This window comes from Poecilia formosa, unplaced genomic scaffold, assembly GCF_000485575.1.
Source record: "Poecilia formosa unplaced genomic scaffold, Poecilia_formosa-5.1.2 Scaffold236, whole genome shotgun sequence".
Classification (NCBI taxonomy): domain Eukaryota; kingdom Metazoa; phylum Chordata; class Actinopteri; order Cyprinodontiformes; family Poeciliidae; genus Poecilia; species Poecilia formosa.
The window spans coordinates 267,921-285,771 of NW_006800175.1; the positions used below are offsets into that span (position 1 = coordinate 267,921).

Consider the following 17,851-nt stretch of genomic DNA (forward strand, 5'->3'; position numbering starts at 1 on the left):
GCAGGTTTTATGTAAGGACAGAAATAAAAAATGACATACTTAAAACCATATCTTCCCTGTTTACATACCAGCCAGCTTTAGCATTTAGCAGCTTATCAGTAACTTCACAAAGGCTGTAGCGAAGAACATCTTACTTTTTTAAAACATGGAAATGCAAATTAAAAGGTTGTTAAATAAAGACTTGTTTTAGATGAAGACAGAAATAAAAACAGCAATGGTTAAATTAAATGTCCACACTAGCTTTAGCATTTAGCAACTTAACAGCAACTTCACACAAGGAGTAATAATTGACGGACCCACACTGAGCCACCGTTTTTAACCCAAAGATCAAGCACACTTGGGTCATGAAGCAGGAAGTCCACTTCAGACTTTTTGGTCTTAAATACGTTTCAGATGGTAGGGTATGATTTTAACAGACTTTTCAAGCCTTAAAACCATCTAATGTATCTGAATCAAGACAATTAAATGTGACAAATGAGCAATAAAATAAAAAAGGATTTCTTTTCACAGGCATGTTAATTTAGATTCAATTAATACATTTTGTAAAGTAAAGCAACAAGGTCTCAGAAGTTTTAAAAAATTGCATGAACATTTTTTTTGTAAATATCAATATGTGAAAAGCTCAGCCCTTCTGCTTGACTTAAATACAGTTTGTGGCAAATCTGCTGATTATTTTTTTGATTAACTGAGAAATAATTGGATGGCAAAAGGTGATTAATACGAGAATTCTGGGTAGAATATATTTACAGGCAACGGTTTTTTTTATCTTAAATGAAAACTGTATATATTTTTGTACAGTTTTGGCTTAAATACTCCTCTTAATATGTTGTCCTTTCAGCAAATTACATTTTTTAGAGTCTCTATACTCCAGTTAATAACTAGTTGCTTGCTAAGCTAGTTGATGATTATTTAAATTATTGATTGACCACAATTAATTATCATTGGATAATGTCACCTTGACATTTTTAAAAGAATATTGATTATCCGATTAATAATTTGTAAAATTTGCTACGTAAGCAATAAAATATAAAAAAAAATATTGATTGTTTTACTCTATACATACTGCATGCATCTCAAAACGAACATCTTTTGTTTGAATTGACCGACAGACTTGAGACTAGGGGTCACAAGCACATATAAGCCACAGATCGGCAGAGACACCACAGATGTTCTGGAGGTAAATGTTGTGAAGTTTTACCAGAGATTTTTTTTTTACTCCCCTAAACAAACCTATCTCCAGTCCATGTGGTGCAGGGAAGCTTATGGTAACAGTTGTCTAACCTCTAACCACATGAGTACCACTGGGCTTGACATTTCATGCTAGCTTCACATGAATGGACTGATTGTTCTGCCAGCCGTGGCTCCATCTTCCACACTATACATCTGTCGTCTGGTGACCTTACAGGTTCAAATCCTTCCACGGACCAGCAGCGGCAGCAGCAGCACGCCTCCTGGAAGGATACTCCAGAGGACTCGTCATTTCCCACCCTCTCCCTCGCTCTCTTGGGGTCTCTGAATCCCAGTAAAGCAGTGTGCGTCTCTGCTAGCCAAAGGGGAGGGAATCTAGCTGTTTTTCTTGCTTTTCTTTCCTTGCTTTCTGCAGCTCTGCTTCGATTTCTGTGATTTTTCATGTGCAGGCAAGCTCCAACATCCTCCCCTCATGCTCCATTCATGCTGCTCCACTTCTCCTGACAGATCCGAGGGGCTGGAAATAACCTTCACATGGCCAGCGTTAACCCAGCTCTCTCTCTCTCACGCTCACACCGATTCATCCACACAGATGCATGCCAGAGCAGGAATGACAAGACAGCGCCACTCACCACTCCATGGACCAGGAACTCAAACAGTTTGCTCTTGGTGGCTTTCCTGGCTCCCCCCGCCGTCTCCTCCGTAGCCATTTGCTCAGTCCCCTCCGCTTCACCCTGCTACGTCTCCCCTCTCCTTCTTTTGTCTTTCCCTCTCCCTTCTCCCAGCCTCCTGTTCCCCTCCCCTGCTCCACTTTCCTTCTCTTTGTGCTCTCCTTTTCAGCACTGCCTGTCCCTGACTCTCCTTCTCGCTCGCTCGCTCTCCCTCTCTCTCTCCTATCTTCTGAATGTGTCTAGCTCACTTTTTTTTTAGTTGGAGCCGGGCACGTCGCTCGCTTGGAGGTGGAGTATGGTAGATGAGGAGGTGGGGGGGATTCAGAAGCCATACGGGGGTCTGGCAAGGGGGTTTCAGCCAGCCCACCCCTTCCTCTTTTCTCCCCGGCGCAGTTGTTGCATTCCAATGGTAGATAAGGGCATGCGTTTGGACGGGGTTTGTATGGGGGTAGAGGGGTGGCCGATTGGGATTAGAGCCAGTGTTGCCAGATTGGGTTGGTTTCCACCCAAATGGGTTGGGGAAAAAAAAAAACAGCTGTTAAAATTTGGGCTACTCTTGACAAATTTTGGCAGGTTTTTAGAAAGTGTTCCTTTGAAATAGTTGTCACTGTGTGGCAGGAAACCGCAAAAACTTTTAATAAAATGCCGTTATTGCACTAATCATTTTAGTTTATTTTTATTTTTAAATGTCTAGAATCTGCCAAATTTGACATTTGATTAATTAGGGCTGGGCAATAAATCAATAACAATGTATATCACGATAGATGCACTTCCGGGAGCTTTGTAGCCGATAGCTGTAGCTTGTAGGTGTCCATAACTGCCATGAACGTTGCTATGACAACAATAAGCAAGCCACAAAATTAGAACTAGCTCTCGCCTGATTTCCATACTTAAAAACAATATAAGAATATTACAACTAATACTCGATCACAATTTCTGAGTACTCTACCCACCAATATCAGTGATATTTACTGTAGTCGTACTACTACTTACTGCCAAACTAGCAACATTAGCTTAGCTAATGTATTTTTTTTCACCAAGCTAACACGGACATGTAGCCTACGTGTATGCTGCTACATGTACTTACTCTGCCGGTCACCAGAACCTTGTTATTGACGTGAAGAGTTCGTACGTCCTTTACAAAGCCGATTTTATGCGTCCAAAGATTTCAGGCCGCGAAGTTCCTCCAAGGTGTATGCGGTCTTCATGAACTGCGTCATAATATGAGATCGCATTTAGCTTGTCCACGTCGTCTGACATGTCTGCTTTATCTGTCTCTTATGGGTTGGTCTCGACAGCAGTGATTTTGTTGATGTATCTTTCTCTTGCACATTGGTCAAGAGTGTCAATATACTTTCTTTTTGTTGGTCTTCAAGCCACCCTTCATCTATGCTTTGCTCTGTGCTTGTTAACCAAGATGGCGGCTCAATTTCGCTGAACTACGATCCAGAACCGCACAGAATTCTGGGTGATGTAGGCAGAGGAAATACTTTAGCCACTCAGCCTCTCACAACCAGCTAAGGAAATTGGTGACATCAACTAACTCATTCCCTCTTTATTTACCTAGCAGCTCACTCACTCTTTGGTCACCTAACAACTCACCACGCTTTGGTTACCTAGCAACAACCTGAATAAGTTGCACAGAATCAATTTAAGATTTCGCCAACTGCATAAAAATAAAAACTCTTAGCATGGTGTTAGTCCTCCATCATACAAAAATGAGTGCATTGTGATTTCTTTCTTTTTTCTTTTTTTTTAGTTTTATCTGCTAAAAAAAAAAAAGAAACCTAAAACATAAAAAGGGCTTTGAACAGTTAAATAACTGACCATTTCCAAATGTTTTGAATCATCATGTTTGAAAACATGATGTTTTGAATCATGTTTCTATTTTGCTGCCCAAATTTTAAACCATTCAGGGGCCAAACAAAATCATTTCAAGGGTCACAGATGGCCCGCGTGCCACACTTTGGACACTTCTGCTTTAAAAGGACATAGTATATGTGACAAAATCTGACACTATGAACATGAGTTTTATTAGAAGTTGAGATCTGGGCTGGGTTTTTAAGAGTTGGTTGGGTTCTACATTGTGTTTGGGTTGGAAACAGTCAGTCAGATCTGGCAACCCTGATTAGAGCCAGACTCCCCCCACCACCACGGTCAGCACTCATTCTCAAAAAAGGACATTAGGGCTCTTAAAGGGGCCACGCTGCATATAATTAACGCAGAGATGCTGCCTTATATGATGGAGTTATGACATGGAGCGGTGTTTGAGAGCGCTAAAGCCACTTCACAGGAGGAACTAAAAGGGAACACGTCAAAAGAACCTTCACTTCCTGTGTTTTTCTATTCAGGTTGCAGGGGCAGGTTACAAACATTTCCTCCTCTTGCCTCATTAGGGTTTACCTTTCACCCAGTCAGTCCACAGGCTAAGTTCAAGCTACAAACATCAAGCTTGACCCAGACAGAAAGGTGACTATAAGGTGCTTGTAATTATGCTCAATTTCTTTAAAAAAGTAAGAAAGGAAATGCATATAGAGGCCTAATTCAAGGACAGAAAGGCAAATGTTGTGTTGTCTTCCCGCTAAAATGACACGCAGGTCATTGCTCTGACTAAATCCACTCCACGCTGAAGATCGCGGCCCACTCCATCCCGTCACAGATCAGAGCGCTGAAATATTCATGAGGTTATTTGAATGACAAAGAGTGCACCGTGTCACTGGTTTCACTTCCTTTTCCACTGGTGTGAAGATGGAAACAACAAATCAAGAGAATATGTCCACTTTGAAGCCATTACCTTCCTGCCTGCTTCCATTTTGTATTTAAAACAGGGTTGGGCAACACAAACTTAAAAGTTTTATTATTATATTTTGTGCTACTATAGTAACAGCAATAAAATTGATGATAAAGACTATTTATTATGTTTATTTTTTTTAGGTAACTCAATGGCTGTGACGCCACAAACATAAATGCTGCTCTTGAGAAACACATTTGCAATACGCTTCTTTCAGACATCAGTCACACAAAAAGGTGTGATTTTGTATCACTAAACTGCACACAGTAAGTGTATTTAGTCATATTTTCAAATGTATTGATACTTTCATAGAACAAACAGTGGAGAAAATAGTAAAATAAACAATCCCACCAATATGAACAGGTTTCTAAACATGTCCTTATAAATTTCCATTTATAAAGTAAATTGAAATCTACCTTATATTTCAAATTCAAAAATAATTTATTAATCCCAAAGGGAAATAAAATATGATTTAATATAATACACAAAAAAAATAATATTAATATATGTTAATCAATCTATTATAATTTAATATTATATTAATAATTTATATCTATATATTTTATTATATAATATATAAATTAATATAATTCAGATAATTTTTAATTAGTAATATTATTGTATTTAATTAAATACAACATAAATAATACATTTAAAACAATAAATGATTAACGATACAATAAATGACCTCCTCTAACTTAAACTTTAGCATTTTAGTATATATTTCCTTAAGGTTTAGTATTTTCATGGATTCTTCAGATAAATAATGAGATAGAATTTTCTGAGGACTGTCAACCCTCCACTATGTATCCTCAATGCAATAGTTTCAACCCATGAAAAGTATGTTTAACACAGGCTAAAAGTTTTTAAAATTTACTTTTAAACTCACAAACAAGCCTCATCGGAACCAAATTTTTGAATATTAGTGAAAAGTTTGGTGGAAGGACAAAATTTGGTAGAATTCAGCCTCGACTGAAAGAAAGGTAGCCATATACTTTGCTTTGTTTGATTTTATTTAACGTTTTATGGTATAAAATGAGGTACAGGTCATACTATATATGGTTCGGATAATTTGGTTCCGATTCCCATTTGGGCCAGTTGACTTCTCATCAACAAAATTAGTGCTAGCTTGGTAGGTGTTATTTATTGAAGTTAAATATCCACATTCGCTGACAGGAAATGACGAAAAAATTATCTAAAGTCATTGGATGTCAAAGCGGGTATGAAGTGATGCATTATTGGTACAAAATGTCCCAACCTGAAAAAGTTGCAAAATCTTGAAGGGGTCAAAGGTCATATAACATTTTTAAGCCTATGTTAACATTGTTATTTCTATTTAATTTGGATTAGGTAACTAAATAAATAGAAGCCCTCATTAGGTCTGTCTGAGATTCTCACTGTAAAATGCCAAACTACCATTGTATAAACAAAAATGTTTAATATTATATTGTTTTCATTTAACAGAAAATCAATAATTATTCTTAATATGCTGGAAATATAACACATTAGCTTTTACAGTAATAATGTGAAAAAGTGTTTTCCTCATTTCTTATTTCTTTGTTTATTGCTTTTTTTTTCCACACTAGAATGTTTCGGATCACCCACCAAATTTTTATGTACGACAAAGAGAGTCGATGCAAAATGCCGTTTTCAGATGATGATTTAATTTATTATGGAAATAAAATCCAAACTAATCAGGCCTCATGTGAGAAAATTTTTGCCCTCTGAACTTGCTGTGTTGCATTTAGTAACAGCAACTCCCAAAAATATTTTTTGATAAACTGGTAAATCACTCTCAAGTAATGTTTCTTTGCAAATTATTTAAATTCAGATGCATAAATGGGTTTTCTAACACAAAGCTACAGAGTTTGACTAAAACCTTTGTTGTTTTTTTTAAGGCAGTTGGCCATTTTGCCAAGTCACTCTTATTATTCAGGAACTCTGATTTTAACTTTGACAACCGAGATCTGCTGTGCTTTGGATGCTATTCAGGGTTCCTGTGTGACCTCCTGGATGAGTCACTGAGGCGATCTTTCAGTAATTGTAATTGGCCAGTCACTCCTGGGACGGTTCACCAAAGTTTCATGCTTTCTCTGTTTGTGAAAAATGGCTCTTGCTGTGGTTCACTGGCCTCCCAAAGCCTTACAAACGCTTCTTCACCCTTTACAAACTAATAGATGTCAATATATTTTCATATTTTCTTGAATTTCTTTGAACTGGAAGCATGATGCGAGATCTCTCAGCCTTCTTAATATTGTCAGATAGGTTTTATTTAAGTGATTTATTGTTTCTTATGGTCTGACAGTCATCAGGTCTGGGTACAGGTCATAAAACCGGAAAAAAATGGCGTAAATGACAGTTGGACCATGATTTAATGCAGTGTGTGGTGCAGAAAATTAGGTTGAATATTCAGCTGTTAAAGCAGGTTTTAAAGTTTTCACAAATTCAGCTCAAAATATCTCCAAATTTCATTCCGAAACAAAATGATCAACAATGAAGCAAATATAGGAACACTAATCCATACCTACTTACTTTGTGGATAATTATTTTTTTTCTAAAATGCATTTTCATGCATTTCTTGTTAATAGTTACAGTAATTCAGCGTATGTGAATTCTTAATTCTACTTTTGCTGTCTTTAAACAAAGACTAAGTTGGCTAGAGAAAACCTCTGTACAAAACAACGGTTGGTTTGTTTCTGTCATCTAACATTTTGTACTGTGCAGGCCTTAGTAAAATAAACTTTAACTGAGTTGAACAGAAATACAGAGGCAACAGCACCTGAATTTCTTGGAAAATTACAATCAACTTTTAATCATCATTTCCCACAAAAAGAAAAAAAAAATCGGTGTATCATCTTTAAAAAGTGCAGATTGTTTTATTTTTAATTATAAAAACAGCATTACTGTAATGTTTGATTCAAAAATAGTCATCAAATGTAACAAAAGTTAATAATTTCACATTTAACCCATTAAATTTACTTTAAACCTCCAAATATTGGAATCAGTTTATCGATTTTCAAATTCTTTGTAGTTTTAATTTGCTTGGTGGCGACACCTGGTGTCCACTTGTGAGTACTGCAGCCACCAGTAATTCATTTTAGGACATTCCGTAACCTTCACTGATTTCTATTTTTAACAAACGTTTTATTGTCTATGCTTGTGACAGTATTATAAAAATAGGTCCTGTGTGACGTCAGTCTACATTTTTATTCACACAAAAACACAATCAAGCAAGGTGCGAGTTACAGTTTCCTACAAGGTCAAAAGGCAGGAATAGGGCCCGCTTTTCTCCAGCTATGGGCGTCGACTGATAACAAAGAGATCCAGCAGCACAGGCAATGCATAAAGCTAACATAAACCCCCCTGCTGGGCCCCCGACGTCTCCCTCACCAAATCCAGTCAGCCTTACCAAATAGTGATGTCCCAGTGAAGCAGACAGGGAAGCAGAGGGGGCTTGCAAGGGGTAAAGGAGATGCGGAGGTTATTATTAATGACCAGTAGGGGGAGCAAAACAGACAGGCGGGGAAGTGATGTGCAGCCTCAGAAAGGAGAACTTATTATAATATTCATATTGCTATTTACTGTGAATATAAGCTTGTTTTCATTATAAATTTATATCTGAAAAGAAATGCTAAAATAAATAAATAACTTTTGTTTTGAAGCTTAATTCTTCACTTCCTTTTTTGGCCGCTGGGTGGAGCCAAAGAGTCCAACGCAGGCCTTTCAAATGTCGGTTTTCAAAACTCTCCCAAACCACCATTTCCATCCAGTTTCACAACAAAGGTACATATTTATCCAAATTCAAGATGGCTTCATGTCTCCATGCAACACGAAGCTTGAAAAGGACAAAAAGTCAGGGATGTTAAGAAAAACAGTTACATCCACAGAGGAGAAAGAGCAGAGATTAATCATCAGCTGCCACTTTTGTTTGTTTGATAACCAAAAAAATATTAAAACACAATAAATAAAAAATAAACTGCAAAGACCAGACTATTAATATTTGTTCAAATTAATATAGCTTTAAATCTAATGAGAAAATATTTTCTTATCTTACTTTTTCACTAACTTGATAGCTTGAACATTAAATGTGAAATTATTGTGGCTAAAATTAATCATCATTAGCTGCTGAATATCAGCCAAATAGTTGCAACTGGACAAAAACATAAAATAAAAGAAAAGAAAAACATTGGACCCCCAATTTTTGATAAGGTTTGGGAATCACAGGTATAAGCATCCAGCCAGAAGTAGCATGAAAAGCATATTTAAGACTTCGAATGGTCTAGTCAAAGTCTAGACCTAAATCTAATGTTGCAAGATTTGAAAAGTGGCTGGCACTGATGCTCTATTCCTGATATGTGGGTGGGAATGGGAGAGGCCACACTTTATTAGGACTGAAATTATTAATCACAATTAATCGTAATTAATCGATTATTGAAATAATTGTCAACTAATTTCGTAATTGATTAATTGCTAACTGGAGTATACAGACTCAAAAAAGGCAATTTGCTTACAAAAACACAAAATCTCCTATTAAGCACCTTTTACTTTTCAATTATTTCTAGGTTAATATAAATATTAATTAACCTACAAATGATCAAGCGTACATTACAGAAATGCTATAATATTGCATTTTGAGCAATAAAATGTTTATTTTCTTATTTAAAAAATGAATTGCATTTGCATTTTTTGAATGTGTTTCTAGTATTATATAATAAGGTATTAGTGGTTTAAATGAAAAATCTGCTAAATGTGCAATTTTTTTTTATCCAATAACTCAATTAATCAGTCAAAAGTCAGTTAAAAAGTAACAAATAATTGCAAACATCTGCCACAAATTGTTGCTTTTTCAGACTTTTACATTTGTAAACCAACACTATTTGGCCAAAAATGACGTGCATGATTAAAATTAAGGACAAAAAAAAACCCCTATGAATTGAAGGATTCATACAGCAACAACTGGAAATGACAAACCCTCTGCTTCAACGTGTTTGAGAGAAAACTGCAGAGATTTTACCAATTACGCAGAGGGGAGAAGCAGAAAGAGAGGAGTCAAATTTTATATGAGTGCTGAGGGATAACTTGCAGTTCCCAGTGGCAACGTTTACATACCAGAGACTGTGAACCTGCCCTTGTCAACATTATTGTCACAGACAGATGGGGTGCACTAGGGGTAATGTGGACTGTACAGAGGGCATGGAGAAAATCTGATTCGCTCCCACTGCTGGGCCCCTCGCTTCTCTTTCTTCAGTTTAATAGCTGCAGACAAAACTCAGCTCAAGCTGCTTAAAGGCCAGAGTTCTCGGCGAGCTACTCAATGGCCGACGGCTGCCTTCAAAGGGACTCCACAAAAGCGAGACCTGCGCCTTCGCTGAGGGGGGGGATTAAAGGAGAGAAGAAGTACATTTCAGCGCTGATTTCTCACAGCGAGCGAGGCATGTGCAGCGAAGAAGAACCTGCAGAGAAAGAGAGAAAAGTCTCCCATGACAACTGGAAATAAAGGGGGCATCTGCTGATGTTTTGCGCTCAAAGTGATTTGGAACGTTTAACTGTGGGGAAATAGATGAAAAGCAGCCGTGTTCCTCCTGGATGGTTGTGCTGTGCTGGCAAGGTTCTTTTAAGCCACAAATAAGAGTTTCAGGGACAAAGCATCCAGCGCCTATAAAAAGGAACCACTGCAAGAGCAGATGGAAAGATGGGGTAACAGTAAAACAGCCACGTCCCCCCCCCACCCTCCCACGAGCGGCAAACAGCACACTGGGACGAGCCCGCAGCACTACCTGCCTCCAGGCATTTCCTGTTTGCTGTAACCATGGCAGCGGGATAATCCGCTCAGCATTCAGAGCCAGCAGCCAATGGTGCGAGAGCAACACCGACTTTAGTGATTTGAGAAGTGGAGCAGCAGCTGGCGGACTGAGACCAGGCTGATTTCAGAGCAAAAACTGTGAAACTGGAAATTAAATACACTTAGGAGAGAAAAAAGACTGGATGAAAATCCTGCAGGATGCTCTTCACAAGAGATTATTGAAATTCAAGCTTCTTTCTTCAATAGTTCTCATGAGTTAGCTCAACACAAAAAAGGATGCTGCTTAATCATGACCTTTTACGCTTCTTGAACAGGTTAGGATAGGTTTATGGGCTACATAAAATATGTTCGTTACATTTGTTTTTGTACAAATTTGTTCTTAAATAATGAGATTTGGCCATTGTGAGTTTCTTTCAGAATGAGCTGTTTTAGGGCCTCTTGTCACTTTAACATTAAAAAAACCATAAAATCTCACCACGTATTTTTGTCTTTTTTCTAGTAAAAATACTTTAATATAGTTGAAATAAGATAAAACTAACTCATAAGTAACTTTTCAGCAAAATATAGGAGCTTGTTTAAGTCAATAATTCCTTAATGTTGATTTAAAAAAAGTACTAGTTCCATAGACAGATTACTTCACTTCTAATATTGGAAAGATGTGTTGTTATAAGTAACATTATCTGTCAACTGAAATAGTATTAACTTAAAACAAGCTCATGTATCTTGCTGAAAAGCTATTCATACTTCAGCTTTGTCATATTTCAACTGTAGTAAGATATTTGCCTTAATAGTCTAAAATACCTTGATAAGATTTTGTGTTTTTGCAGTGAAATCCCAATAAACTGCTGCTGGCCAAGACCACCCAACTCAACATTTACCCTCGCACGTGAAAGTTGCTGCAAACAGATGTGCAATTATACAACCGTACATTTTTGAAAAGCAGAAAGAGAGCCTCCTACACAGCCAACTAGAATGCAGCAAGTAGATTCTGAATGAAAGTCAACGACAAAACGCTTGTCTCTTCCAGCAGCCATTGTACAGCATTAAAACCAGCTGACGAAGCAATCAAGCAATCAAGTTTATTTGTATAGCGCATTTCAGCAACAAGTTAAAATTACCAATGAACCACAAATATGTTGGTCTACATTCCACTTGTTATGGTTCCAAAGCAACTCTAAAACGGAGGAACTCGGTGTTTCAGCTGTTTCACAGTTTTCTGGAAGTTTGTGGTGAACAGAAGCTGAATGCTGCAGAACCAGAAGATCTGAGAAATCTGGAAGGTTAACGCAACAATAACACCAACAACAGCTCTTTAATATATTTTGGTGCCAAGCCGTTCAGCGATTTATAAACCAACAACAGTTTTTCACTACAGGGAGCCATGTAAAGACTTTAAAACTGCAGTGATGTGCTCTATCTTCCCGGTTTTAGTGAAAATGTGAGCAGCAGCGTTTTGGATCAACTGCAACTGTCTTGTATTTTTTAGGCAGACCAGATGTACTGGAGTTCTGCTTGGGTTGCTAGGTAACGGGCTGGGGTTTGCCTGGGTTGCTAGGTAACGGGCTGGGCTTTCCCTGGGTTGCTAGGTAACGGGCTGGGCTTTGCCTGGGTTGCTAGGTAAAGGGAGAGCCTATTACATTTGGAAGGTTCTTATGGAAGTGGCTCAAATATGGTCTTTGAGCAAAAAAGTCGCAAATGGACAAAAGAAGATCCAATTTGGGTCACATTCGAATGCTGTGTGAACCTAACCTCAAATGAATATAAGCAACACTCAAATATTTGAAAATTATTTTACCATGACAACAGCAAGGTTTAAGTGTATACTCCACATCTCCTTGGATTCAGGTGGATCGGGTTAGTTAAGAAAACATTTTGGGTCAGTTATTTCCATAAACAGTGCTGATTTGTTTACCTTTCGTCATTCTGGGATACATCTTTTAGGGAAAAACAAAACCTTAAACACCGAACAGGGATCACGCATCAATTCATAACCACTGAAAACAACCAAATTATGCCATTTAGACAATAATTAACTGCTCATATTGTCAGATTGTATGCTAAAGATGCCAAATTTCAATGTAAATGTGAATGTTTGCTACTTTCATACAACAATAAAATGAATGCTAAATGGTTCCAGTCAAGTAACAGTTTGAATGTTGGCATTTTTCACTCCTTTAACGTGCTTTTTACTAATTAAATCCAATTCAAAAATATTTATTAATCCCAGAGAGGAAATTAAATATTATTTCCGCTTTTCTAATCTTTGTCAGCTGCTCCCTGTTGCAAACCACACTGTTGCTATGGTTACGCATCATAACAAAATAGCTAAAATATGAATAATATTGCAACAACAAAAAAAATGAATATAAATCTGTCCAACTACACAACATCCAACAAAGAAGGAACAGTTGTCCTCCAAAAAGGCAGTTACCAATTATACAATCTTTTGACATTGCAGATTAACTGCCCACATCGATTCTTCTTTAAATAAAATTTTCACATTTCACCATAATTTTTCTTAGCAAAACCAGACAGAAGTATAAGAGCAACATGCACGATCATCAGAGGCAGTTTAAAGTGTTCAGTATTGAACCGTTTCCCTTTAAAATAGGTCAGCCAGCTGCTCTGAACTGTGAGACCATTACAGGCCAGACATTTTGCTTCAGAGTCGAGTGGGCAATCTCATTATCTGGTTTATAAATGGAAGCAAGGTTTAAAAAGATAAAAACGGTTCTATATAAAAGACAGGAAAAAGGCCAGAGCCAGGACACTGCAAAGCTTTAGGTAAGATAACGGTGATCAAAACACGGAAATTATCTGCTCCTGAAACTGGAGACTCTGAATTTAGGTCAGGAAATTCTCGATTTAGAACCGTAATAATACATTTATAGATGTAATGAAGTGGGAGAATTTAAAAAAAACAAAAAACAAAAAAAAAAGGTAAAATGTTCAAAAAGTTTATAGGAATCAAAATATTCAAACCTCAAAACAACATTTCCAGATTGCTGACAGCAGCAATGATTTAATTTTTTAATTCACTGGCCTTTTACATGACGTCTGGATGTTTGTTTAGGATGGAAGGAAAACCTCATCTCCAGTTGTAGCTCTTTTACCCTGTAACGTTTTGCTACATGGGCCAAAATTATCAACTCAAAAGCACTTTCAGGAAAAAAAACCAAGCAGCAATAAACTAACAGTATTGTTTTTGTAGGAACAGGGATACTTAATCATCATAAATCCTAAAATTTTTAAACAGTTTTTCACGTTGTCCTAATTATTTTATTTTATAAAAACAGGTCTCCATCTCTATCAATCACCTGTGAACATCCACCATGGTTGCCATGTGGATGTTGGGTGGGCTGATGTGCATTGTTAGCTTTCCGCCACACCTAGCTTTTTGCATGTAGGTCAAAAAGGTCGATCTTGATCTCATGGGTTGTGGCAAAGCGTAAAAGGAACTTCTTATGGCTTTCTTTGAACAATAGCTTTCTTCCTGTCACTCATTCATAGAGGCGAAATCAGTGGAGTGCCAACAGTTGAGCTTTATTGAAGGTAGCAGGTTGCACTGGATTTTATTTACAGGTATCAGACTGAAGGAGATTAGTTAATTCTGAAGATTATTCAAATTAATCATGATTAATCAGTTATTTTATTGATTAATCAATCACTGGAGTAGACTCTAAAAAAGGCTACTTGCCAAAAGAAAAACATATGTAGAACAGTAATTAAGGGAAAACTGGACAAAAAATAAATATATTTTGTATTTAAGATGAAAACATAAAACCTTCATCTGGTTCAAATTCTCGTATGAATCACCTTTTGCTATTTGATTATTAATCAATTAATAAAAAAATAAATAAACAAACAGATAATTCCAAGTCTGTATTAATAAGTCAAGCATAAATATTCTTTTTAGATGCAGATTTATTCTTTGCTACAAATGATCAAGCTCGCACTAAATGAATCCTATATTATCACACTTTAGGCAATGTTTATTTTCTTATTTAAGAAAGAATTATTATTTGTTTAATGTATTTCTAATACTGACTTTTAAAAAATCTGCAGAATTTGACTATTTTTTATCCGACTAAACGACTAATCGCCAGTATAATCAATAAATTAATCAAATATTACGGCAATCGTTAGTTGCAGCAGTTAATACAAATGTGCACAAAACTGAGCCACTAAATGTTTAACTTTCTAACCCAAATTTTCCATAAAATCAGTCTCAAAATAAGTTAAAAAAACAACAACGCAGGAGACCGTGATGGGGATCCCAAGCTGAATTTCAAACATGGCTGAACAAAGTGACTGGTGTGTGTGTGTGTGTGTGTGTGGTTTTCCTAAAAAAGGCAGGTCAGGCGTTCAGCAAACTGTAAAAGGAGCTGATTCTCTGATCCTTTATCAGACATCGGAAGCTGTGATGGCACATTGCATACTAATGAGAATGGACTGTTCTCCTTTCTTTATACTGAGGGCGATATCTGTGCCAGCAGCTGGGTTAGGGAAGACTGCAGCTTGAAACGAAGCTATTTTAGTCCCGTTTCCTTTTTTTTTCCACAGAAGCAGCCCGAACAATGACCAAACACTTCTTCTACGCCACAAACCTTAAAACAGAAAAGCATCTTCCAGACTCTGACTCTTTATGAGAGGAATATTCTTCTTAGAAAGAGAAGATGAAGCAGAAAAGATGGAAATTTTAAATATGTTTCATGGAAAAGTCTGTGATGGAATCGCAACTGAATGAAAAATTCACATCACCTGGAGTTTTCTGACATTACTATGATTATAAAATATTATAGATATTCTGTTCGATTTCTCAATAAGACAACGACTGGAAAGTTGATTTGTTTTGGTAATTTAATTAGTAAGAAATGCAAATATGAAGCCATTTTTCAAATTAACCATACAGAAAACAACAAAACCAAAAAGAAACTTATTCTAAAATTGATTCAATGTTTATTTATGTTGTGATGAAGCAACAGTTAATAAGCTTGGAAGCAGGTTATATATATTTAGCATAAAAATAATGCAATTTCCACACACTTTTGAGCTCAAAAAACAGCCACAAATACCAAAATATGCTAAAAAATATACCAATAATTTCTAGATTAACTGTTTTGTAACACCATAGTTGGAGTTATTAACAAAGGCTAACAGCTGAAACATATAAACTGCTAGCTTCTGCAGTAGTGCTAACACGTTTTCCAATGCTATGCTAATGCTTAGCAAAGCTACCTGAATATAGGAAAAAGCTTGTTAACACAATTGAGGAAAATATGCTAAGCTGCTTTAGCTACATAGGTTAGCTAGTAATAACAACCATGGCTGCTGGTATCCACACAACTGTTTGTTAGCCGCTAGCCTGAGTTAGCAACAATATGTTTAGCTAGGTTTAGAAGGAGATGTAGCTTAGATGAATATTTTGTTGCTTCAGGTCAAAAGGCAGGATGAGAAACACAACTGATAAATAAAGATTGTTTGACAATAATACTAATACTATTAATAACAATAGCACTATCAACAACTTTTATGAATTAGTAGTATTCCTTAAACTTTGTATGTACAGATTAGCTTAGCCAGATTTGTAGTATAAATCAATACATTTTTTATGTAAACAACAAGCACAGATGTTTATCTTTTTCTAAGCCTACTTTATAAAACTCAGGAGCTCAGAAGAAACAGAATATGTTCAGTTGGATCTTATGGGAATGAGCTGGAGCTGCTGCTGCTGCTGACTACTGCTTTAACATAAAAATGAAATTTTCCTTTGACTCAGCAGAAGTAGATCTAGTTTCAGCCATACACCCCAAATTCCTCTCTCCTGCTGCTGCGTGCGGCACAGCCTGCCAGCACATTAACTGTAAAAATAAAACTTTTTTTTCTGCACTTATGCAACAAACTAAAAGTCATGTTTTCCTTGTTATTATCAGAGGTGAGTAGTAACTACTTACACTTAGTTGAGCAACTTTTTTTAGGGAAAAATAGACTTATAGACCTTTTAATCAATTAATAATTTTATTAAGTGTCACTACTCTTATTTGAGTAACATTTCTGGATACTTTATCAAACACATGTAACTTTACTACAGTTTATTAAAGTGTGAGTTCTTGTTTTTACACAAACTTTCTTGTTTTAGTGTTATTTTCTATCTTCCGGGCCTGTTTGCCATTTGGAGGTCAAGTGAATTAAACACCAGACACTATCCATGAAAGTTTGTTATGCTTTTCCAGCAATACCTACTCTAATTTAATTAGTTTTATAAGTTTTATTTAAAAAAAGTTTTTGGAAAACTGCTTCTTCTGCTTGAAATGTGTTATTTTGTAATCTTATTATTTAATTTGTATTGCTTTAGTCTTTAAAATATCAGAATTTGCAGATAACTTTATATATTTCTCTGTCGGATGACCAGGGCCGGATTTACAACGGTGTGGGCCTTTGGGCTGGAGTTTTGGTTCCCAGTCCAAAATGCAAATTAAAATACATTAATAAGTAGTTTTATACATAAATTTATGGATGGCAGCAGTAGCCCCATGTTGTTCCAAAATAAATTACTATAATTTTGAGTATTGTTTATATCAGGAGTGGGAAATATGGACTTTTATCACGATATGTTGTAGTACTTTGGTGATAATAAAGTAGATTAATATGTTATTAAAGTATTTTTTAGACACTTAAACTTTCTCCAAATTCTGTACCACCACCAAACGCTCAGAAGTTTGATGATATATAAAACTTAAATAAAAAGTATTTGTACCAGTATTGGTATATTTTGGTACCGGATCAGTACCAAAATATGCCGTAATGCACACCTCTAATCAGTACTTAAAGCTACAGTACGTGACTTTTATAAAATCATGTTGTTGTTTTTTTACATATTTATTAGAACTGTCACTTTGTCACAACAGTGTAGTTTAAGACAGATAATCTGAAAAACAAGCTTTTTTGCCTTCTCCCAGTGCTCCCAGTACTAACTGCAGAAATACACCACTCTGTCAAAAACAACCAATGAGAGTCAGGAGGAGGTTCTCAGCGCTGTCGATCACTCTCATGTGCATGCTACCCCTTCCTTTCTGCTATGCTGCAGCTTCTGGAACGTAGAGCTTGCTCTGAATACTAAGGCTAGTTACCATAGCCACCGATGACGACGGTGGCTATATTTCTCCCGTTTAGTACATTTATCAGCGTGTACACAGTAATGATTGGCAGCACTAAGATCCTCCTCCAAGCTCTATTTGGTTTGTTTCTGGCATTTATTCAGACATTGAGGGAGGAGATTGATTTTTTTCCACAGACTGTCTCAGACTCCACTGTTTGTTTAAAAAAATATATTTAACAAATAATAAAAAAACGATTTTCTTAAAAATAAAAGTTACACACTTAAAGGTGTAGTTTATA

General features: G+C 36.4%; 1 protein-coding gene across 6 annotated transcripts in view; it reads right to left on the bottom strand.

The window, feature by feature from the left end:
* smarcd3b (SWI/SNF related BAF chromatin remodeling complex subunit D3b) overlaps window positions 1-17,851 on the bottom strand; it is a 48,601-nt gene that overhangs the window by 29,331 nt on the left and 1,419 nt on the right. Inside the window, exon 1 of one of the 6 annotated variants that reach the window (XM_016680195.1) lies at window positions 2,947-3,287. The exons of 1 other annotated variant lie outside the window; for it this stretch is intronic. Coding sequence is in view for 4 of the 5 variants with exons in the window: in XM_007569086.2 (XP_007569148.1) it covers window positions 1,821-1,898 (78 nt within the window). In the remaining variant the exon portion in view is untranslated. Of the gene's footprint in view, window positions 1-1,820; window positions 2,144-2,946; window positions 3,288-17,851 lie in introns of those variants that run through there. 4 more of the 6 variants (XM_007569086.2, XM_007569085.2, XM_007569089.2 and 1 more) reach the window with 4 other exon arrangements.